Raw genomic sequence first — 24,693 nt, forward strand, 5'->3', positions numbered from 1 at the left:
TTGGTGGATGTAGTAGTAGTGGTGGATGTAGTAGTGGTGGATCTAGTAATAGTAGTGGTGGATGTAGTAGTGGTGGATCTAGTAATAGTAGTGGTGGATTTAGTAGTGGTGGTGGCGGATGTATTAGTGGTGATGGAGGATGTAGTAATGGGGTTGGTGGCGGATGTAGTAGTGGTGGTGGTGGCGGATGTAGTAGTAATGGGTGGTGGTGGCGGATGTAGTAGTAATGGGGTTGGTGGCGGATGTAGTAGTAATGGGGTTGGTGGCGGATGTAGTAGTAATGGGTGGTGGTGGCGGATGTAGTAGTGGTGGCGGATGTAGTAGTGGTGGAGGCGGATGTAGTAGTGGTGGAGGCGGATGTAGTAGTGGTGGCGGATGTAGTAGTGGTGATGGAGGATGTAGTAATGGGGTTGGTGGCGGATGTAGTAGTAATGGGTGGTGGTGGCGGATGGTGGTGGTGGCGGATGTAGTAGTGGTGGGGTGGTGGTGGCGGATGTAGTAGTAATGGGTGGTGGTGGCGGATGTAGTAGTAATGGGTGGTGGTGGCGGATGTAGTAGTAATGGGGGTGGTGGCGGATGTAGTAGTGGTGGAGGCGGATGTAGTAGTGGTGGCGGATGTAGTAGTGATGGAGGCGGATGTAGTAGTGGTGGCGGATGTAGTAGTGGTGGTGGTGGATGTAGTGATATTGGCGGATGTAGTAGTAGTAGTGGTAGATGTAGTGATAGTGGTGGATCTAGTAATAGTAGTGGTGGATGTAGTAGTGGTGGTGGCGGATGTAGTAGTGGTGGTGGAGGATGGTGGCGGATGTAGTAGTGGTGGTGGAGGATGTAGTAATGTAGTGGTGGTGGTGGTGGATGTAGTAGTGGTGGTGGCGGATGGGGGTGGTGGGATGTATAGTGGTGGTGGTGGATGGATGTAGTGGTGGTGGCGGATGATGTGGTGGAGTAGTAATGGTGGTGGTGGTGGCGGATGTAGTAGTGATGGTAGTGGTGGCGGATGTGGTGGTGGCGGATGAGTGGTGGTATGTAGTGATGGTAGTGGTGGTGGTGGCGGATGTAGTAATGGTGGTGGTGGCGGATGTAGTAGTGGTGGAGTAGTAATGGTGGTGGTGGCGGATGTAGTAGTAGTGGAGGATGTCGGATGTGGTGGTGGCGGATGGATGTAGTGATATGTAGTGGTGGATGTAGTAGTAGGTATGTAGTAGTGGTAGATGTAGTAATAGTAGTGGTGGATTTAGTAGTGGTGGATTTAGTAGTGGTGGATGTAGTTGTAGTGGTGTGTAGTAGTGGTGGATGTAGTAATAGTAGTGGTGGATTTAGTAGTGGTGGATGTAGTAATAGTAGTGGTGGAGGATGTAGTGGTGGATGTAGTAAGTGGTGGCGGGTGTAGTAGTGGTGGTGGAGTGGAGGATAGTAGTGGTAATGTAGTAGTGGTGGTGGATGTAGTGGATGTAGTAGTAGTGGTGGATGTAGTAAGTGGTGGAGTAGTGGTGGTAATGTAGTGGTGGAGGTAGTAGTGGTGGAGGATATAGTAGTGGTGGATGTAGTGGTGGAGGATGTAGTAGTGGTGGTGGATAGTAGTAGTGGTGGTGGATGTGGCGGAGTGGTGGATGTAGTAGTGGTGGTGGATGTAGTAGTGGTGGACTGGAGGATGTGGTGGTGGTGGATGTAGTGGTGGTGGATGTAGTAGTGGTGGATGGTGGTGGATGTACTAGTAGTGGTAAATGGATGTAGTGGTGGTGTAGTGGTGGATTTAGATAGTAGTGGTGTGGTAGTAGTGGGTAGTGGTGGATTTAGTAATAGGTGGTGTATGTAGTAATGTAGTGGTATGTGGTGGTGGTGGTGGATTTAGATAGTAGTGGTGGTGGTGGATGTAGTAATGTAGTGGTGATGTGGTGGTGGATGATGTAGTAGTGGTGGTGGATGTAGTAGTGGTGGTGGAGGGTGGAGTGGTGGTGGAGTGGGTGGTGGATGTAGTAGTGGTGGATGTAGTAGTGGTGGTGGATGTGTAGTGGTGGTGGTGGATGTAGTGGTGGTGGATGTAGTAGTGGTGTGGAGGATGTAGTGGTGGTGGATGTGTAGTGGTGGTGGTAGTGGTGGTGGTGGATGTGTAGTAATGTGTAGTGGTGGTGGCGGTATGTAGTAGTGGTGGTGGATGTAGTAATGGTGGTGGTGGATGTAGTGGTGGTGGATGATGTATGTAGTGGTGGTGGATGGATGTGGAGTAGTATGGTGGATGGTAGTGGTGGTGGTGGATGTAGTGGTGGTGGTGGATGTAGAATGGAGGTAGTGTGGTGGATGTAGTAGATGTAGTAGTGGTGGAGGATGTAGTAGTAGTGGTGGAGGATGTGTAGTGGATGTGTAGTGGTGGATGGTAGTGGTGTTGATAGTAGTGTATAGTGGTGGTGGATGTGGATGTAGTAGTGGATGTAGTGGTGGATGATAGTAGTGGTAAGTAGTGGTGGTGGTGGATGTTTAGTAGTGGTGGATTTAGTAGTGGTGGATGTAGTAAGTGGTGGTAGTAGTGTAATAGTAGTGGTGGATGTAGTAGTGGTGGATGTAGTAATAGTAGTGGTGGATGTTAGTAGTGGTGGATGTGTAGTGGTAATAGTAGTGGATGTAGTAGTGGTGGTGGATGTAGTAATATTGGTGGATGTAGTGGTGTAGGATGTAGTAGTGGTGTGGATGTAGTAGTGGTGGATGTAGTATGTAGTAAGTGGTAGTAATAGTGGTGGTGTAGTGGTGGTGGTGGTGGGATGTGGATGGATGTAGTAGTAGTTGTGGTGGAGGATGTAGTAGTGGGTGGTGGATGTAATGATGGAGTGTGGATGTAGTAGTGGTGTATGTAGTGGATAGTGGTGGATGTAGTAATAGTGGTGGATGTAGTAATAGTGGTGTAGTGGTGGATTTAGTAGTGGTGGATGTAGTAATAGTAGTGGTGGATGTAGTATTTAGTAGTGGTGGATGTAGTAATAGTAGTGGTGTAGTAATAGTAGTGGTGATGTAGTGGTGGATGTAGTAATAGTAGTGGTGGATTTAGTAATAGTAGTGGTGGAGGATGTAGTGGTGGATGTAGTAATGTAGTAGTAGTGGAGGATGTAGTAGAGTGGTGGAGGATGTAGTAGTAGTGGTGGTGGATGGTGTAGAGGGCTGGATATAGTAGTGGTGGATGAGTGGTATGATAATAGTAGTGGTGGAGGATATAGTAGTGGTGGCGGATGTAGTAGTAGTGGTGGTGGTGGCGGATAGTATGGTGGTGGTGGCGGATGTAGTAGTGGTGGCGGATGTAGTAATGGTGGTGGTGGCGGATGTAGTAGTGGACTGGAGGATGTGTGGTGGCGGATGTTGGCGGATGTAGTAGTGGTGGAGGCGGATGTAGTAGTGGTGGAGGCGGATGTAGTAGTGGCGGCGGCGGAGTGATAGTGATATTGGTGGATGATGTAGTGGATGTAGTGGATGTATGTAGTAATAGTAGTGGTGGATTTAGTAGTGGATTTAGTAATGTAGTAATAGTAGTGGTGGATTTAGTAGTGGTATGGATTTAGTAATAGTAGTGGTGGTGTATGTAGTAATAGTAGTGGTATGTAGTAGTGGTGGGAGTGGTGGCGGGTGTAGTAGTGGTGGTGGATGTGGAGGATGTAGTGGTGGTGGTGGATGTAATAGTAGTGGTGGGTAGTGGGTAGTAGTGGTGGAGTGGAAGTGGATGTAGTAGTGGTGGTGGTGGTATGTAGTAATAGTAGTGGTGGAGGATATAGTAGTGGTGGAGGATAGTAGTGGTAATAGTAGTGGTGGGATATAGGAGTGGTGGTGGTGGCGGATGTAGTGGTGGATGTAGATGGTGGTGGTATGTAGTAGTGGTGGATGTGGTGGTGGCGGATGTTGTAATGGTCGTGGCCGTGTAGTGGTGGTGGATGGAGTGGTGGTGGGGATGTAGTAGTGGTGGTGGAGTGGTGGTGGATGTAGTAGTAGTGGTGGAGTGGTAGTAGTAGTGGTGGTGGTGGTGGAGGTAGTGGTGTATGTAGTAGTGGTGGTATGGAGTGGTGGGATGTAGATTTAGTGGTGGTGGATGTAGTAATAGTAGTGTGGAGGAGTAGTGGTGGTGTAGTAGTGGTGGTGGATGTAGTAGTGGTGGTGGAGGGTGTAGTAGTGGTGGTGGAGGATGTAGTGGTGGTGGAGGATGTAGTAGTGGTGGTGGAGGATGTAGTAGTGGTGGTGGAGGATGTAGTAGTAGTGGTGGAGGATGTAGGAGTGGTGTGGATGTAGTAGTGGTGGAATGGAGTGGTGGTGGATATAGTAATAGTGTAGTGGTGGTGGATGTAGTAGAGGAGTAGTGGTGGATGTAGTAGTGGTGGTGGATGTAGTGGATGTAGTAGTGGTGGTGGATGTAGTAGTGGTGGTGGATGTAGTAGTGGTGGTGGATGTAGTAGTGGTGGTGGATGTAGGTGGTGGTGGTGGATGTAGTAGTGGTGGTGGTGGTAGTAGTGGTGGTAGTAGTGGTGGTGGTGGATGTAGTAGTGGTGGTGGTGGATGTAGTAGTGGTGGTGGATGTAGTAGTGGTGGTGGTGGATGTAGTAGTGGTGGTGGTAGTAGTGGTGGTGGATGTAGTAGTGGTGGTGGATGTAGTAGTGGTGGATGTTGGTGGATAGTAGTGGTGGTGGTGGTGGTGGATGTAGTAGTAGTGGTGGTGGATGTAGTAGTGGTGGTGGATGTAGTAGTGGTGGAGGATGTAGTGGTGGTGGATGTAGTAGTAGTGGATGTGAGGATGTAGTAGTATTGGTGGTGGATGGTGGATCTAGTAGTGGTGGAGGATGTAGTAGTGGTGGTGGATGTGGTGGTGGATGTAGTAGTGGTGCTGGATGTAGGTGGTGGATGTGTAGTAGTGGATGTGGTGGGGGATGTAGTAATGGAGTAGTGGATGTAGTAGTGGTGGAGGTGGTAGTGGTGGGATGTAGTAGTGGTGGTGGATATGGTGGATGTAGTGGATGTAGTAGTAGTGGTGTAGGATGTAGTAGTAGTGGATGTAGTAATAGTGGTGGATGTAGTAGTGGTGGTGGATGTGGAGGATGTAGTAGTAGTGGTGGTGGATGTAGTAGTAGTAGTGGTGTTGGATGTAGTGGATGTAGTAGTGGTGGAGGATGTAGTAATAGTGGTGGTGGATGTAGTAGTGGAGTTGGATGTAGTAGTGGTGGTGGATGTTGTAATAGTGGTAGAGGATGTAGTCGTGGCGGATGTAGTAGTAGTAGTGGTAGTGGATGTAGTAGTGGTGGTGGATGTAGTAATCGTGGTGGGTGTAGTAATAGTAGTGGATGTAGTAGTGGTGTAGGATGTAGTAATATTGGTGGATGTAGTGGTGTAGGATGTAGTAGTAGTGGATGTAGTAATAGTGGGTGTAGTGGAGGATGTAGTATGGTGGTGGTGGATGTAGTAGTGGAGTTGGATGTAGTAGTGGTGGTGGATGTAGTAATAGTAGTGGATAGTAGGTGGCGGATGTGTAGTAGTAGTGGTGGATGTAGTAGTAGTAATAGTGGGTGTAGTAATAGTGGTGGATGTAGTAGTAATGGTGGATGTAGTGGATGTAGTAATAGTAGTGGATGTAGTAGTGGGTGGATGTAGTATTGGTGGATGTAGTAATAGTGGTGGATGTAGTAGTTGTGGATGTATTAATAGTGGTGGATGTAGTAGTAGTGGGTGTAGTAATAGTGGGTGTAGTAATAGTGGTGGATGTAGTAGTGGGTGGATAGTAGTAGTGGTGGATGTAGTAGTAGTGGTGGATGTATTAATAGTGGTGGATGTAGTAGTGGGTGTAGTAATAGTAGTGGGTGTAGTAGTGGTGGATGTAGTAATAGTTGTAGTGGTGGAGGATGTAGTAGTGGTGGATGTAGTAATAGTGGTGGATTTAGTAGTTGTGGATGTATTAATAGTGGTGGATGTAGTAGTGGTGGATGTAGTAGTGGGTGTAGTAATAGTAGTGGGTGTAGTAGTGGTGGATGTAGTGGATGTAGTAATAGTTGTAGTGGTGGAGGATGTAGTAGTGGTGGATGTAGTAATAGTTGTAGTGGTGGAGGATGTAGTAGTGGTGGATGTAGTAATAGTGGCAGATGTAAATCAGAGGTTTTTAGTATTATTCCATCGGATTATTTTCTGTCTGGTAGTCGGATATTTGCTATTATCCATTGCTACAGTAAAAATGACATATCGTGGACGTTTTCTTTATTTTGAGATACAATACAAACATCTTAAAATAGAAACCTACTAAAACAAACACACACCATCTATCAGACCGTCCGACGCAGCCATTTAAACAGGCCGGACAGGAAAGGTCTTTGAACATGCGCAGTAGCCTAGTTACTGTGTACATACCCCGGGCCTCGAGGACAGCGGCTGAACTGTCAGTTGCGCGTCGGTGTGGAGAGTTACCGCGGTGCCGTGAACCCCTTTCCCACGGGTGATCGCGAATGCTTTTTTGTTTTAAGCAGAGGGGCTCTGTTGCACACGCGGTCAATATAAATAGAAAACCACGGAGAATGTGACGACAGCAGGAGTGGACTACCGAGGAAGACTTCCGAGGAAGCAGACTGAGTCGTGAATGCAAATGGGAGTAGTGATCGGAGTTGGCAGCAGAAGGGCTAGAAATTATCTATTTTTTTGCTGCGCCTAGTTTGGGTTTTACTTTTGTTTTGGGGCTTTCAGACCGTCTATTTGTACAGTTGAAACTTTTGACTTTTTAAAAATGTATTATTGTTTTAGGTGATCGGTTTAGGCCTTTAGTGTAAGTGACTGATAAGCTGTGTGTAGGCCTGCGTTACCGTGTGATATTACTTACGATTGACAAGCTACACCCGACATCAGGACAACCCCAACGCACTCGATCCAGCCGACTCGTCGATAGAAAGACCCTAACTTCCTGCCCAGCTTGTCTGGTGCAAACGGAAAACTCTCTCTCCTCTCTTCGTTTTTTTTAGGGCTGATTAAACCAGCCGCGGGGAAGGTCTTGGGTGACACATGTGATTGTAATGACCCTCCTACCCTTCTCACAGAAATGATACAATGATATGTGAGCGGATTGTAGGTGTGTGTGAGCCAGCTGCAGTGTTACATTGTGGCAGAGGAAGGTTTCTCTGTGGCTCGGTGCACGGCTACTTCCTGGTACAACAGAGAGAGGCAGTGCTGAGTTAAAAACACCAAATAGACACATACTGAGAAGAGGGAAGGAACGAGAGAAACACTTGGCCTGTTTCCAGAAATCTAAACCTTCGTTATCTTGTGTATTTCTCTGTTATTTCAACGATTCGAGTGATTTTGAAGGGGCGAATCAAGAATTAGTTTTGGATGCCGAAGGAAGGTCCCGTTGGTTGCGGGTAAAAAGGAATCGTAACGGGGAGGAGGAACATAGCCCTTCCAACGGCGGAGAAGCGTCGCACAGATTTTATTTCACACCATTGTTTTTTTAAATACATTTATTATTATAACATCTTCTCGTATTTAATATTTTTGAGAGACGAGGTTAGTTAACGGAAGATATGGGTTGTTTGGGCAACAGCAAGACTGAAGATCAACGCATCGACGAAAAGGCACAACGAGAGGCGAATAAAAAAATAGAAAAACTGTTGCAAAAAGAAAGACAAGCATACAAAGCGACGCACCGGCTGTTATTATTGGGTAAGGTTATATAAACGACTTGGCCCGAACACGGTGTGATCCAAAATATCCTTCATTAAATTACCCCATTACGTATTTGAAAGCCCTCGCTATATGTCATGGGGGGGGGTGTATTGATGGAAGCGAAGCCGAGACATTTGCTTCGTTTTGACAACATTCTAATTCATTTTGAACGGTAACAAGATGACCCCTTTAATCGTCCCGTTATCAGCAACATATTGTAACATTCAGTCCTGTTTGCTTCGTTCCCGAAGGTGCCGGAGAGTCCGGGAAAAGTACCATTGTGAAGCAGATGAGGATTCTACACGTCAATGGTTTTAACGCAGAGTGAGTACATGTTATCCACTGTTGTTACAGGCCCTACTGCATCTCCATTTGACATATAGGCCCAGATATATATATATATATCCATTTCATAACATATTTGGTTATACTCATGGTCTCCCTGCCTTTGGGTGAGACTGTCAAGATGATAATAGGCCTGTAGAGAACTGAATGGATTTTCCTCGGGCACTGCAGAGCCGAGGCCTCCTCTATCAGTGACCAACACTCAAATGTAGTGTACAGTCAGGCGACTACCACTATCACTGATCGCTCTCTCTGCTTACAGCAGACACCGATATAGGCTTCAGCATGTGAGACATGAGATCTCCCTGACTGCCTGTTATTACAGCAGTCACATTGTTCACTGGGATGAAGTTATGTATGTCATAACTATGTTGACTATTATTGGGGAGAGGCCTGTGTCTATGGATAATGTGTTTTGCTGTAATGCCTTCTATGCCTGTGATAGAGACAGTGGCCTATGTATGTCTGAGTTACCTACCCCTACCAGTACAACCGTAGGACCTATCTTACTGTCTGAGTTACCTACACCTACCAGTACAACCGTAGGACCCATCTTACTGTCTGAGTTACTTACCCCTACCAGTACAACCGTAGGACCTATCTTACTGTCTGAGTTACTTACCCCTACCAGTACAACTGTAGGACCTATCTTACTGAGTTACTTACCCCTACCAGTACAACCGTAGGACCTATCTTACTGTCTGTCTGAGTTACATAGGACTACAGTTGTACTGGTAGAGATATCTTACTGCCTGAGTTACATCGGAGAACAGTTGTACTGGTAGAGATATCTTACTGTCTGAGTTACATCGGAGAACAGTTGTACTGGTAGAGATATCTTACTGCCTGAGTTACATAGGACTACAGTTGTACTGGTAGAGATATCTTACTGCCTGAGTTACATAGGACTACAGTTGTACTGGTAGAGATATCTTACTGCCTGAGTTACATAGGACAACAGTTGTACTGGTAGAGATATCTTACTGCCTGAGTTACATCGGACAACAGTTGTACTGGTAGAGATAGGACTACAGTTGTACTGGTAGAGATATCTTACTGCCTGAGTTACATAGGACTACAGTTGTACTGGTAGAGATATCTTACTGCCTGAGTTACATAGGACAACAGTTGTACTGGTAGAGATATCTTACTGCCTGAGTTACATCGGACAACAGTTGTACTGGTAGAGATAGGACTACAGTTGTACTGGTAGAGATATCTTACTGCCTGAGTTACATAGGACTACAGTTGTACTGGTAGAGATATCTTACTGTCTGAGTTACATCGGAGAACAGTTGTACTGGTAGAGATATCTTACTGCCTGTTACATCGGAGAACAGTTGTACTGGTAGAGATATCTTACTGCCTGAGTTACATCGGAGAACAGTTGTACTGGTAGAGATATCCTACTGTCTGAGTTACATAGGACTACAGTTGTACTGGTAGAGATATCTTACTGCCTGAGTTACATAGGACTACAGTTGTACTGGTAGAGATATCTTACTGCCTGAGTTACATCGGAGAACAGTTGTACTGGTAGAGATATCTTACTGCCTGAGTTACATCGGAGAACAGTTGTACTGGCAGAGGTATCTTACTGCCTGTCTGGCCTGAACACAAACCAACTCAGTGTGTTAACATCAGGTCCTACAACCGGAGTGCAACCACACTTCCTTCAACCCTGTGATCTTTAGCTTCTTAGACAAGCACTATTGTGATGATGTTGTTATCTTGTTGGTTACCATCTCCTCACGTCTGTGTTCTGTCCTCCTTTTGACAGAGAAAAGAAACAGAAAATTCAAGATATTCGGAAAAACGTGAAGGATGCGATAGTGGTGAGTAGGATAGTATTAATCTGCGTCTTCCCTGTTTCAAAAAAAATAAAATCAACTGGAGGGTTACTGAATTACTCTGTCTGAACTATACTATACTGTATAGTACAGCGCTTTATATCAGGGCCCTGTTCTCTATACTGTATAGTGCAGTACTTTATATCAGGGCCCTGTTCTCTATATCAGGGCCCTGTTCTCTATACTGTATAGTGCAGTGCTTTATATCAGGGCCCTGTTCTCTATACTGTATAGTGCAGTACTTTATATCAGGGCCCTGTTCTCTATACTGTATAGTGCAGTGCTTTATATCAGGGCCCTGTTCTCTATACTGTATAGTGCAGTGCTTTATATCAGGGCCCTGTTCTCTATATCAGGGCCCTGTTCTCTATACTGTATAGTGCAGTACTTTATATCAGGGCCCTGTTCTCTATACTGTATAGTGCAGTACTTTATATCAGGGCCCTGTTCTCTATACTGTATAGTGCAGTACTTTATATCAGGGCCCTGTTCTCTATATCAGGGCCCTGTTCTCTATACTGTATAGTGCAGTACTTTATATCAGGGCCCTGTTCTCTATACTGTATAGTGCAGTACTTTATATCAGGGCCCTGTTCTCTATACTGTATAGTGCAGTACTTTATATCAGGGCCCTGTTCTCTGTACTGTATAGTGCAGTACTTTATATCAGGGCCCTGTTCTCTATACTGTATAGTGCAGTACTTTATATCAGGGCCCTGTTCTCTATACTGTATAGTGCAGTACTTTATATCAGGGCCCTGTTCTCTATACTGTATAGTGCAGTGCTTTATATCAGGGCCCTGTTCTCTATACTGTATAGTGCAGTACTTTATATCAGGGCCCTGTTCTCTATATCAGGGCCCTGTTCTCTGTACTGTATAGTGCAGTACTTTATATCAGGGCCCTGTTCTCTATACTGTATAGTGCAGTACTTTATATCAGGGCCCTGTTCTCTGTACTGTATAGTGCAGTGCTTTATATCAGGGCCCTGTTCTCTATACTGTATAGTGCAGTACTTTATATCAGGGCCCTGTTCTCTATATCAGGGCCCTGTTCTCTATATCAGGGCCCTGTTCTCTATACTGTATAGTGCAGTACTTTATATCAGGGCCCTGTTCTCTATACTGTATAGTGCAGTACTTTATATCAGGGCCCTGTTCTCTATACTGTATAGTGCAGTGCTTTATATCAGGGCCCTGTTCTCTATATCAGGGCCCTGTTCTCTATACTGTATAGTGCAGTACTTTATATCAGGGCCCTGTTCTCTATACTGTATAGTGTAGTGCTTTATATCAGGGCCCTGTTCTCTATACTGTATAGTGCAGTACTTTATATCAGGGCCCTGTTCTCTATATCAGGGCCCTGTTCTCTGTACTGTATAGTGCAGTACTTTATATCAGGGCCCTGTTCTCTATACTGTATAGTGCAGTGCTTTATATCAGGGCCCTGTTCTCTATACTGTATAGTGCAGTACTTTATATCAGGGCCCTGTTCTCTGTACTGTATAGTGCAGTGCTTTATATCAGGGCCCTGTTCTCTATACTGTATAGTGCAGTACTTTATATCAGGGCCCTGTTCTCTATATCAGGGCCCTGTTCTCTATACTGTATAGTGCAGTACTTTATATCAGGGCCCTGTTCTCTATACTGTATAGTGCAGTACTTTATATCAGGGCCCTGTTCTCTATACTGTATAGTGCAGTACTTTATATCAGGGCCCTGTTCTCTATACTGTATAGTGCAGTACTTTATATCAGGGCCCTGTTCTCTATACTGTATAGTGCAGTGCTTTATATCAGGGCCCTGTTCTCTATACTGTATAGTGCAGTGCTTTATATCAGGGCCCTGTTCTCTATACTGTATAGTGCAGTACTTTATATCAGGGCCCTGTTCTCTATACTGTATAGTGCAGTACTTTATCAGGGCCCTGTTCTCTATACTGTATAGTGCAGTACTTTATATCAGGGCCCTGTTCTCTATACTGTATAGTGCAGTACTTTATATCAGGGCCCTGTTCTCTATACTGTATAGTGCAGTACTTTATATCAGGGCCCTGTTCTCTGTACTGTATAGTGCAGTACTTTATATCAGGGCCCTGTTCTCTATACTGTATAGTGTAGTACTTTATATCAGGGCCCTGTTCTCTATACTGTATAGTGCAGTACTTTATATCAGGGCCCTGTTCTCTATACTGTATAGTGCAGTGCTTTATATCAGGGCCCTGTTCTCTATACTGTATAGTGCAGTACTTTATATCAGGGCCCTGTTCTCTATACTGTATAGTGCAGTACTTTATATCAGGGCCCTGTTCTCTATACTGTATAGTGCAGTGCTTTATATCAGGGCCCTGTTCTCTATATCAGGGCCCTGTTCTCTATACTGTATAGTGCAGTACTTTATATCAGGGCCCTGTTCTCTATACTGTATAGTGCAGTACTTTATATCAGGGCCCTGTTCTCTATACTGTATAGTGCAGTACTTTATATCAGGGCCCTGTTCTCTATACTGTATAGTGCAGTGCTTTATATCAGGGCCCTGTTCTCTATACTGTATAGTGCAGTGCTTTATATCAGGGCCCTGTTCTCTATACTGTATAGTGCAGTACTTTATATCAGGGCCCTGTTCTCTATACTGTATAGTGCAGTACTTTATCAGGGCCCTGTTCTCTATACTGTATAGTGCAGTACTTTATATCAGGGCCCTGTTCTCTATACTGTATAGTGCAGTACTTTATATCAGGGCCCTGTTCTCTATACTGTATAGTGCAGTACTTTATATCAGGGCCCTGTTCTCTGTACTGTATAGTGCAGTACTTTATATCAGGGCCCTGTTCTCTATACTGTATAGTGTAGTACTTTATATCAGGGCCCTGTTCTCTATACTGTATAGTGCAGTGCTTTATATCAGGGCCCTGTTCTCTATACTGTATAGTGCAGTGCTTTATATCAGGGCCCTGTTCTCTATACTGTATAGTGCAGTACTTTATATCAGGGCCCTGTTCTCTATACTGTATAGTGCAGTACTTTATATCAGGGCCCTGTTCTCTATACTGTATAGTGCAGTGCTTTATATCAGGGCCCTGTTCTCTATATCAGGGCCCTGTTCTCTATACTGTATAGTGCAGTACTTTATATCAGGGCCCTGTTCTCTATACTGTATAGTGCAGTACTTTATATCAGGGCCTTTTACATTGTAGTCATGTAGCAGATGCTCTTATCCAGAGCGACTTACAGGAGCAATTCAGGTTAAGTGCCTTGCTCAAGGGCACATCAGCAGATGTTTCACCTCGTTGACTCAGGTTCCTGGTTTGAATCCCTTTCGGGTTACTGACCCAATGCTCTTAACATGGGGGCCAATAACCGAAAGGTGGAGCCAAACGGCACGGAGCCAGATGACAGTAGCCCGGGGCCCTACATAGGGAATAGAGTGCCATATGAGATGACAGCCTAGAGTCCCTGTGTAGTTGACAGTAGCCCAGGGCCCTACATAGGGAATAGAGTGCCATATGAGATGACAGCCTAGAGTCCCTGTGTAGTTGACAGTAGCCCAGGGCCCTACATAGGGAATAGGGTGCCATATGAGATGACAGCCTAGAGTCCCTGTGTAGTTGACAGTAGCCCAGGGCCCTACATAGGGAATAGAGTGCCATATGAGATGACAGACTAGAGTCCCTATGTAGTTGACAGTAGCCCAGGGCCCTACATAGGGAATAGAGTGCCATCTGAGATGACAGCCTAGAGTCCCTGTGTAGTTGACAGTAGCCCAGGGCCCTACCTAGGGAATAGAGTGCCATCTGAGATGACAGCCTAGAGTCCCTGTGTAGTTGACAGTAGCCCAGGGCCCTACATAGGGAATAGGGTGCCATATGAGATGACAGCCTAGAGTCCCTGTGTAGTTGACAGTAGCCCAGGGCCCTACATAGGGAATAGAGTGCCATCTGAGATGCTGCCTGTGTTCGATTGGACACGCGTATCCTATTTTCCTGATTGTTTTTATAATGTATTTATCCTGTATTCATCCATCTTACCGCCGGTGTGTGTCTCCTCTTTCTAGACGATAGTGTCAGCCATGAGTACCTTGATACCCCCAGTCACTCTCGCCAACCCCGAAGACCAGTTCAGAATCGAATACATCAAAAGTATAGCTCCTCTCTCGGACTTTGACTACACACAGGTAAGATGTCTGTTTTAGGTTTTCATTCAGGTGTGTGTATGTGAGAGAGAGCGCTTGGTGTGGTCAAAAGTAATGCATCATATAGTGAATAAGGTGCCATTGGGGATGTATACCCTCTCAGTATTCAGATTGGGTCATATTATCCATCTGGGAACATGAGGTCTCCCAAATGGCATCCTATTCCCTACATAGTTTTTTAGGGCCCAGTTATTTAGGGTGCAGCACTCTTAAGACACTGCATCTCAGTGCTAGAGGTTCCACTACAGACCCTGGTTCGATTCCAGGCTGTATCACAACCGGCCGTGATTGGGAGTCACATAGGGCGGCACACAATTGGCCCAGCGTCGTCAGAATTTGGCCGGTGAAGGTCATCATTGTAAATAAGAATTTGTTCTTTAACCTGACTTGCCTGGTTAAAATAAAAAATTATTTTGGACAGAAAAGTAGTTCTCTCGATATAGGGTGGCATTATGGGACACACTGTCTTCTGCTTGGTGTTGATCAGGGCCCTGATAAAGTCCGGTCACATGACAGGCCAAATGGGAATACACACCGTGTTTTTCATCGTTCTGGAAATCATCATCCTTTGAAAGTTTATGTATATATATATTTATATTTATTTATTATTATTATTATATATTTATTATTATTATATATATTTATTATTATTATATATATTTATTATTATTATATCTATTATTATTATTAATATTTATTATTTATTATTATATATATATATCTATTATTATTATATCATTATTATATATATAATTATTATTATATATATTTATTATTAATATATATAATTATTATTACTAATATTTATTATTATATATATCTATTATTTATATTTATTATTTATATCTATTATTTTATATAATTGTTATTATTTAGAATGATTGTTATTATTTATATTATTATTTATAATTTATATAATTTATAATTATTATTATTATATATATATATATTTTATATATATTTATATTTTATATATATTTATATTTTATATATATTTATATTTTATATATATTTATATTTTATATATATATATATTTATGCAAAAGGCTCTCAGTTGATTCTTGTCAGGGTAACAGAACGGTTAGGCCTAATTTTTCTTATGCATCCTGTTTGATGATGATCGTTTTGCCACAGGTCTTTAGTTATAATCTAGGAGTTACTTGAACTTGCTTTCATCGTGATTCCTAGAGATCGTCCCAGACAAGTTTAGATTGGATTCATTAGGTTGACACTTCTTGTTTCCTGGATGTCATTCTAATCTCACCTGTTGTAATCCACAACTTTCTTGTGAGATGTTTTCTCCCTCTTTTTTAAAAAAGAATGGTGATGACAGCATGAGGTTTACTAGCTATACACTGACAGGATTATTGTCTGTCTGCATGGTAACGGGGCCTGTCTGTCTGCATGGTAACGGGGCCTGTCTGTCTGCATGGTAACGGGGCCTGTCTGTCTGCATGGTAACGGGGCCTGTCTGCAATTTCAATACAAATGTGATTTAATTGTGCAACCCTAGTGGGTACTACAGGTCTAAGTTGTTGTGATGGGGTGGCACTGGGAGGATCAGTGTTGTGGTGGGGTGAGGTGGCACTGGGAGGATCAGTGTTGTGGTGGGGTGAGGTGGCACTGGAAGGATCAGTGTTGTGGTGGGGTGGAGTGGCACTGGGAGGATCAGTGTTGTGGTGGGGTGGGGTGGCACTGGGAGGACCGGTGGGGTGGGGTGGCACTGGGAGGACCGGTGGGGTGGCACTGGGAGCACCGGTGGGGTGGCACTGGGAGCACCGGTGGGGTGGCACTGGGAGCACCGGTGGGGTGGCACTGGGAGCACCGGTGTTGGGGTGGCACTGGGAGGATCGGTGTTGGGGTGGGGTGGCACTGGGAGGATCGGTGTTGGGGTGGGGTGGCACTGGGAGGACCGGTGTTGGGGTGGGGTGGCACTGGGAGGACCGGTGTTGGGGTGGGGTGGCACTGGGAGGACCGGTGTTGGGGTGGGGTGGCACTGGGAGGACCGGTGTTGGGGTGGGGTGGCACTGGGAGGACCGGTGATGGGGTGGGGTGGCACTGGGAGGACCGGTGTTGGGGTGGGGTGGCACTGGGAGGACCGGTGTTGGGGTGGGGTGGCACTGGGAGGACCGGTGTTGGGGTGGGGTGACTGGTCCTCTCTCTCTGTGTGTCTGGTCCTCTCTTTCTGTGTGTCTGGTCCTCTCTTTCTCTCTGTGTGTCTGGTCCTCTCTTTCTCTCTGTGTGTCTGGTCCTCTCTCTCTCTATTTCTCTCTCTGGTCCTCTATTTCTCTCTCTAGTCCTCTCTCTGTCAAACTGCCTCAGAATGGTAGTCCATGGCAGCAGCGGCGAACACAGCCTGCTTTTTTTTTGTCTGATCTCTGTCCATCACCATCTAGTGGACCCTTTAGAACCCACCCTACGTTGTGGACCCTTTAGAACCCCATCTATTTTGTGGACCCTTTAAAACCCCATCTAAGTTGTGGACCATTTAGAACCCCCCCTCTACGTTGTGGACCCTTTAGAACCCCCCTCTACGTTGTGGACCCTTTAGAACCCCCCCTTACGTTGTGGACCCTTTAAAACCCCATCTCCGTTGTGGACTTCAAAGCGTAAAGCAGCACAAGTGATATAAACAAGGAAGTGAGTTGGGAAAATCTAAAAGTACGCATCTTAGAAATAGTTTGTGTAAACTTTATTTGCCCGAATCAAAGGTTTGGGTTTTAAAAATCAGATTTTAAGAAGAGAAATTGTAGAAATTGGCAGAGTTTACGACTTTGTGTCTGTGTTAATTACTGACGACCCTCTCCCGCCCCAATTTAAAGCCTCATAGTCGCGTTATTCGTTCAGAATTTGAATTAATTTGCATGTCACTCAGTAAATCCACACCCCCCTGTTTCAAACAGTCTCACACTCTTACTAGTCTCTATGCACCAGCAATTAGAGCCTAGTGATGTTAGTCTCTCTGTCTTGGGGGCCCCTGTTCTCAGACAGACAGACAGAGACCGGAGCCCCCAAGACAGACAGAGACCGGGGCCCCCCAGACTGTCTGTCTGTCTAGGGGGCCCCTGTCTGTCTGTCTGTCTAGGGGGCCCCGGTCTCTGTCTGTCTTGGGTGCCCTAGTCTGTCTGTCTAGGGGGCCCCGGTCTCTGTCTGTCTGGGGGGCCCCGGTCTCTGAGCTTCTGGCTGTACAGTGGGGATAAAGACAAGGCCATGTCCTAGTTTATCAACATGTCCTTGTTTGTCACCACCCACACCACTTAGCTCTATCCTTAGTGTCATCACTACATTGTCACCAGTGGGGTTCATATCCACACCACTTAGCTCTAACCTTATTGTCATCACTACATTGTTACCAGTGGGGTTCATATCCACACCACTTAGCTCTAACCTTAGTGTCATCACTACATTGTTACCAGTGGGGTTCATATCCACACCACTTAGCTCTAACCTTAGTGTCATCACTACATTGTTACCAGTGGGGTTCATATCCACACCACTTAGCTCTAACCTTAGTGTCATCACTACATTGTTACCAGTGGGGTTCATATCCACACCACTTAGCTCTAACCTTATTGTCATCACTACATTGTTACCAGTGGGGTTCATATCCACAGAATGAGAGAATTCTCAGCCTTTTTAAAGCTGAATTAGCCACTCGCTACTTGTCATGTTGTCGAACCGGCACCTTATTCAAACGCGATACTGGCTTCCAGTGCATCTAGTTTTGCTGGTTGATTTTGAAATTCCCCTTTTAGAAGATAGATGAGTTGTCGTGCATTTTTTTACATCTGAAAACATGGAAAGATCATAATGCTTGAAAGTGGGTTAACTGTTAGATCGTGACCCTACTGTGAGCTGAAGTAGGGCAACTGTTGAAGGAACGAGTAGTATGTAGGTTAGGTTCCCTCTACTTTGAAGGAAGTACCTTCTGAAAGTATACATACCCTTTGACTTATTACACATTCTGTTGTCACCAGTCTGAATTCAGAATTTATTAAATATTCTTTCTTTCCCGTCTACACACAATACCCCCATAATGACAAACATGTTTTTAGAAATGTTTGCAAATGTATTAAAAATGAAATGCATAAATATCTCATTTACATAAGTATTCACACCCCTGAGTTAATACTTTGTAGAAGCACCTTTTGGCAGTGTTTACAGTTTTGAGTCGTCTTGGGTAGGTCTGTGTCAGCTTTGAGTCGTCTTGGGTAGGTCTGTGTCAGCTTTGAGTCGTCTTGGGTAGGTCTGTGTCAGCTTTGAGTCGTCTTGGGTAGGTCTGTGTCAGCTTTGAGTCGTCTTGGGTAGGTCTGTGTCAGCTTTGCACATCTGGATTTTGGGATTTTCTCTAGCTCTGTTTAGTTAGATGGGGAGTGGCGGTGAATAGCAATCTTCAAGTCTTTCCACAGATTTTCAATGAGATTTAAGTCTGGGGTTTGGCTGGGCCACTCAAGGACTTTCACATTGTAGTTCTGAAGCCATTCCAGTGTGGCTTTGGCTGTGTGCTTGGGGGTCATTGTTCTGTTAGACTGGGGCAAAGATTTACATTCCAAGATCGTTTGCACTCTAAAGCAGGTTCTCATCATGCATTTGGCTGAATTTGGCTCCATTCATTGTGCCCCTCTATCCTTACTTGTGTCCCAGTCCCTGCTGCTGAAAAGCATCCCCATTGCATGGTTCTGCCACCACCATGCTTCACGGTAGGGATGGTGTTCAACGGGTGATGAGCTGTGCCTGGTTTTCTCCAGACAGCACTTTTCATTCAGGCTCGAGAGCTCAATTTGTCTCATCAGACCACAGAATCTTTTGCCTTATGCGCTGAGTTTTTCACGTGCCTTTTTGCAAACTCCTGACGTGCTGTCATGTGACTTTTTCTCAGGAGCGGCTTCTGTCTGGCCACTCCCCCTATAAAGCCCAGATTGGTGAAGTGCTGTAGAGTAGTTCCATCTTCGTCTCAATGATCTATGTCAGTTCTGTGGACCTCCACTGTCTACTGTGGGACCTGGTTTTCTTTCTAAATCATGTCCAAATGACTTGATTTGTCCACAGGTGGTTTCCAATCAATTGGATTCACCTGAGCTCAATTTGAAAAGAGAAAAAAAGAAGAAAAGGGTATGAAGATGGGAACAAAAGAAAGAGATTTCATCCATCTTGAATTCAGGATGTAATGCAACAAAATGTGGAATAAGTTAAGGGGTATGAATACTTTCTGAAGGCACTATGTTACATGACTACATAGGATGGACCATTTACATTCAACATGTTGTAAATGACAGCTTTATTACAGTTTTTATGAATGTCCCATAAAGACCCGTAGCCTTCACACGTTTTACAGGTGTAGCTGGTTGCTATTGGTAGCCTAAACACGTTTTACAGCTGGTTGCTATTTGCCTAAATGTGTAGCTGGTTGCTATTGGTAGCGTTTTACAGGTGTAGCTGGGTGCTTTTGGTAGCCTAAACACGTTTACAGGTTAGCTGGTTGATTGTCCCACGTTTTAAGCTGGTTGCTATTGGTAGCCTAAACACGTTTTACAGATGTAGCTGGTTGCTATTGGTAGCCTTGACACGTTTTACAGGTGTAGCTGGTTGCTATTGGTAGCCTAAACACGTTTTACAGATGTAGCTGGTTGCTATTGGTAGCCTTGACACGTTTTACAGGTGTAGCTGGTTGCTATTGGTAGCCTTCACACGTTTTACAGGTGTAGCTGGTTGCTATTGGTAGCCTTCACACGTTTTACAGGTGTAGCTGGGTACTATTGGTAGCCTAAATACGTTTTACAGGTTGTAGCTGGTTGCTATTGGTAGCCTAAACACGTTTTACAGGTGTAGCTGGTTGCTATTGGTAGCCTTCACACGTTTTACAGGTGTAGCTGGGTGCTATTGGTAGCCTAAACACGTTTTACAGGTGTAGCTGGGTGCTATTGGTAGCCTAAACACGTTTTACAGGTTGTAGCTGGGTGCTATTGGTAGCCTAAACACGTTTTACAGGTTGTAGCTGGGTGCTATTGGTAGCCTAAACACGTTGTACAGGTGTAGCTGGGTGCTATTGGTAGCCTAAACACGTTTTACAGGTGTAGCTGGGTGCTATTGGTAGCCTAAACACGTTTTACAGGTTGTAGCTGGGTGCTATTGGTAGCCTAAACACGTTTTACAGGTTGTAGCTGGGTGCTATTGGTAGCCTAAACACGTTGTACAGGTGTAGCTGGTTGCTATTGGTAGCCTAAACACGTTGTACAGGTGTAGCTGGTTGCTATTGGTAGCCTAAACACGTTGTACAGGTGTAGCTGGTTGCTATTGGTAGCCTTCACACATTTTACAGGTGTAGCTGGTTGCTATTGGTAGCCTAAACACATTGTACAGGTGTAGCTGGGTGCTATTGGTAGCCTAAACACGTTGTACAGGTGTAGCTGGTTGCTATTGGTAGACTAAACACGTTTTACAGGTGTAGCTGGTTGTTATTGGTAGCCTTCACACGTTTTACAGGTATAGCTGGTTGCTATTGGTAGCCTAAACACGTTTTACAGGTGTAGCTGGTTTGCTACGTTTTTAGCTGGTTGCTATTGGTAGCCTAAACACGTTTTACAGGTGTAGCTGGTTGCTATTGGTAGCCGTTTTACAGGTGTAGCTGGTTGCTATTGGTAGCCTTCACACGTTTACAGGTGTAGCTGGTTGCTATTGGTAGCCTTCACACGTTTTACAGGTGTAGCTGGTTGCTATTGGTAGCCTATTAAACACGTTTTACAGGTGTAGCTGGTTGCTATTTGCTACGTTTTACAGGTGTAGCTGGTTGCTATTGGTAGCCTTCACACGTTTTACAGGTGTAGCTGGTTGCTATTGGTAGCCTAAACACGTTTTACAGGTGTAGCTGGTTGCTATTGGTAGCCTTCACACGTTTTACACAGCTGGTGTAGCTGTTTTACAGGTGTAGCTGGTTGCTATTGGTAGCCTTCACACGTTTTACAGGTGTAGCTGGTTGCTATTGGTAGCCTAAACACGTTTTACAGGTGTAGCTGGTTGCTATTGGTAGCCTAAACACGTTTTACAGATGTAGCTGGTTGCTATTGGTAGCCTTAAACACGTTTTACAGGTGTAGCTGGTTGCTATTGGTAGCCTTCACATTTTACAGGTGTAGCTGGTTGCTATTGGTTGATTTCTAATCAATGCAAAATGTAATAAAATGTTTTTTTAAAAGTTGTGTAAATGAAGAGTAGGCTACAGTGATCTACCAACAGGATGTTTCATATGAATGGAATTGACCAGGACAAGGAGCGCAGCAAAATGGACTCTATTATCTAGCTAGATGTTAACTTCGCTGGCTACTGTAGCGAGCTAGCTTCTTTACAACGTTTTTGATGCAGCCGAGACGAGCTGGGTAATATTTGATGGACAGAATAGGATCTACAGGGCATTTGGAAAGTTTTCACACCCCATGGACTTTTTCCACATTTTGTTACAGCCTTGTTCTAAAATTGCTTAAATTGTTTTTCCCCCCTCATCAATCTACACAAAATACTATATAATATAATATTATAATATGATATAATACTATAATATAATATAATACTAATAATAATATTATATAAAAATATATAATAATTACAAAGCAAAAACCAGTTTGTAGAAATGTTAGCAAACTTATAAAAAATGTAAAACTGAAATATCACATTTTACTTAAGTATTCAGACCCTTTACTCAGTACTTGTTGAAGCACCTTTGGCAGCGATTACAGCCTTGGGTCTTCTTGGGTATGACGATACAAGCTAGGTACACCTGTATTTGGGGAGTTTCTCACTGTGCTCCTCTGCAGATCCTCTTCAGCTCTGTCAGGTTGGACAGGGAGTGTCTCTGCACAGCTATTTTCAGGTCTCTCCAGAGATGTTCGATCGGGCTCAAGTCCAGACTCTGGCTGGACCACTCACGGACATTCAGAGACTTGTCCCAAAGCCACTACTGCATTGTCTTGGCTGTGTGCTTAGTCGTTGTCCTGTTGGAAGGTGAACCTTCGTCCCAGTCTGAGATCCTGAGCGCTCTGGAGCAGGTTTTCATCAAGGAGCTCTCTGTACTTTGCTCAGTTCATCTTTCCCTCGATCCTGACTAGTCTCCCAGTCCCTGACGCTGAAAAACATCCCCACAGCATGATGCTGCCACCACCATGCTTCACCGTAGGGATGGTGCCAGGTTTCCTCCAGACATGACGCTTGACATTCAGGCCGAAGAGTTCAATCTTGGTTTCATCAGACCAGAGAATCTTGTTTCTCATGTTCAGAGAGTCCTTTAGGTGCCTTTTGGCAAAAGCCAAGCGGGCTGTCATGTGCCTTTTACTGAGGAGTGGCTTCTGTCTGGCCACTCTACCATAAAGGCCTGATTGGTGGAGTGCTGCAGAGATGGTTTTCCTTCTGGAAGCTTCTCCCATCTCCACAGAGGAAGTCTGACCATCAGGTTCTTGGTCACCTCCCCGACCAAGGCCCTTCTCCCCCGAATGCTCAGGTTGGCCGGTCGGCCAGCTCTAGGAAACGTCTTGGTGGTTCCAAACTTCTTCCATTGAAGAATGATGGAGGCCACTGTGTTCTTAGAGACCTTCAATGCTCCAAAAATGTTTTGGTACCCTTCCCCAGATCTGTGCCTCGGCACAATCCTGTCTCGGTTCTCTATGGACAATTCCTTTGACCTCATGGCTTGATTTTTGCTCTGACATGCACTGTCAACTGTGGGACCTTTTTATATCATGTCCAATCAGTTGAATTTACCACAGGTAAACTCCAATCAAGTTGTAAGAACATCTCAAGGATGATCAATGGGATGGACCTGAGCTCAATTTCAAAGTCTCGTAGCAAAGGGTCTGAATATTTATGGCATATTACGTTTTTTAAAATTTATTTACAACATTTTTTGCTTTGTCATTATGTGGTGTGGTATTGTGTGTAGATTAAAAATATTTTTAATTTTAGAATCAGGCTGTAATGTAAGAAAATTTGGAAAAGGGGAAGGGGTCTGAATACTTTCTGAATGCACTGTATGTGGGTATCTCATGCAACCCCTAATAAGCAATCAGCCCATCGTAAAATATTTTTTCTCTATAAGATGAATAGCAATATGCACGAGATTACAGTTAAACCTATCAAGTATTCGCGCGGGCGTGCCTCTGTGGGGTCCCGTCTCGCGGGGGCGTGCCTCTGTGGGGTCCCGTCTCGCAGGGGCGTGCCTCTGTGGGGTCCCGGCTCGCAGGGGCGTGCCTCTGTGGGGTCCCGTCTCGCGGGGGCGTGCCTCTGTGGGGTCCCGGCTCGCGGGGGCGTGCCTCTGTGGGGTCCCGTCTTGCCTCTGTGGGGTCCCGTCTTGCGTGGGCGTGCCTCGTTTGGGTTCCGTCTTGCGTGGGCGTGCCTCGGTTGGGTTCCGTCTTGCGTGGGCGTGCCTCGGTTGGGTCCCGTCTCGTGTGATGTGTCTGGGAACCAGAAGTCAGATAAAGGAGCCAAACATGACAACATTAACAACAATGTCAAAAGTTTTAGAACACCTACTCAGCCAAGTGTTTTTTATTTATTTGTACTATTTTCTACAATGTAGAATAACAGTGAAGACATCAACACCATCAAAGAACACATATGGAGTCATGTAGTAACCAAAAAAGTGTTAAACAAATTAAAACATATTTGAGGTTCTTCAAAGTAGTCACCCTTTGCCTTAATGACAGCTTTGCACACTCTTGGCATTCTCTCAACCAGCTTCACCTGGAATGCTTTTCCAACAGTCTAGAAGGAGTTCCCACATATGCTGAGCACTTGTTGGCTGCTTTTCCTTGGCTGCATTCCGGCTCATCTCAAACCATCTCAATTGGGTTGAGGTCGGGTGATTGTGGAGGCCAGGTCATCTGATGCAGCACTACATCACTCCATCACTCTACTTCTTCAAAAATCTCACATTTGGACTCATCAGATCAATGTTCATTGCTTGTGTTTCTTGGCCAAAGCAAGTCTCTCTTCTTTTTGGTGTCCTTTAGTAGTGGTTTCTTTGCAGCAATTCGACCATGAAGGCCTGATCCACGCAGTCTCCTCTGAACAGTTGATGTTGAGATGTCTGTTACTTGAACTCTGTGAAGCATTTATTTGGGCTGCAATTTCTGAGGCTGGTAACTCTAATGAACTTATCCTCTGCAGTGACGCTTCTGGCACTGAGATGCAGTGCCTTCGACCGCCGCGCCACTCTGGAGCTTATGATCACATACCTGCGAATAAGTTTCACCCTCTCCAGTTTACTGAAAACAAACAGTTGCCCACGTTGCTCTACTTCCTCATTCATGGAGACTAGAGTGAACGTTCTCGAAAAATGCCGTAGTCTCATCACACTCCAGTCCAGTAGGTGGCGGTAATGCGCCCAACACGGCTATGCGCACTGCAAGAAGAAAACCTTCTCAACCCAATCAAACGATACCAAGTTGACAGTTAACTGACCACCAAAGGCCCAATTTCCACAGGGTGTCACAGCATAAAGGCTTGTGTGGAGGACCGTTGAAAATAAGACATCATTCCAGAGAAGACGGAACCCCTTTCTTTTTAAATAGTCATTTAGAGTTCACCCTGTCCAGATACAAGTTACCACAGAGATCACACATCCATAGAGACGGCATCAGAGTTCTCCTCAGAGAACATGTT

The 24,693-nt window shown here is 44.9% G+C and overlaps 1 protein-coding gene across 2 annotated transcripts in view; it reads left to right on the top strand.

The window, feature by feature from the left end:
* LOC135558323 (guanine nucleotide-binding protein G(olf) subunit alpha) overlaps positions 1–24,693 on the top strand; it is a 173,231-nt gene that overhangs the window by 50,484 nt on the left and 98,054 nt on the right. Inside the window, exons 1-4 of one of the 2 annotated variants that reach the window (XM_064992063.1) lie at positions 6,335–7,659; positions 7,914–7,986; positions 9,788–9,842; positions 13,910–14,029. In XM_064992063.1, coding sequence (XP_064848135.1) covers positions 7,521–7,659; positions 7,914–7,986; positions 9,788–9,842; positions 13,910–14,029 — 387 coding nt within the window. In that variant the 5' untranslated portion in view covers positions 6,335–7,520. Of the gene's footprint in view, positions 1–6,334; positions 7,660–7,913; positions 7,987–9,787; positions 9,843–13,909; positions 14,030–24,693 lie in introns of those variants that run through there. The other variant, XM_064992062.1, reaches the window with a different exon arrangement.

This window comes from Oncorhynchus masou, chromosome 17 (assembly GCF_036934945.1).
Source record: "Oncorhynchus masou masou isolate Uvic2021 chromosome 17, UVic_Omas_1.1, whole genome shotgun sequence".
Taxonomy (NCBI): Eukaryota; Metazoa; Chordata; class Actinopteri; order Salmoniformes; family Salmonidae; genus Oncorhynchus; species Oncorhynchus masou.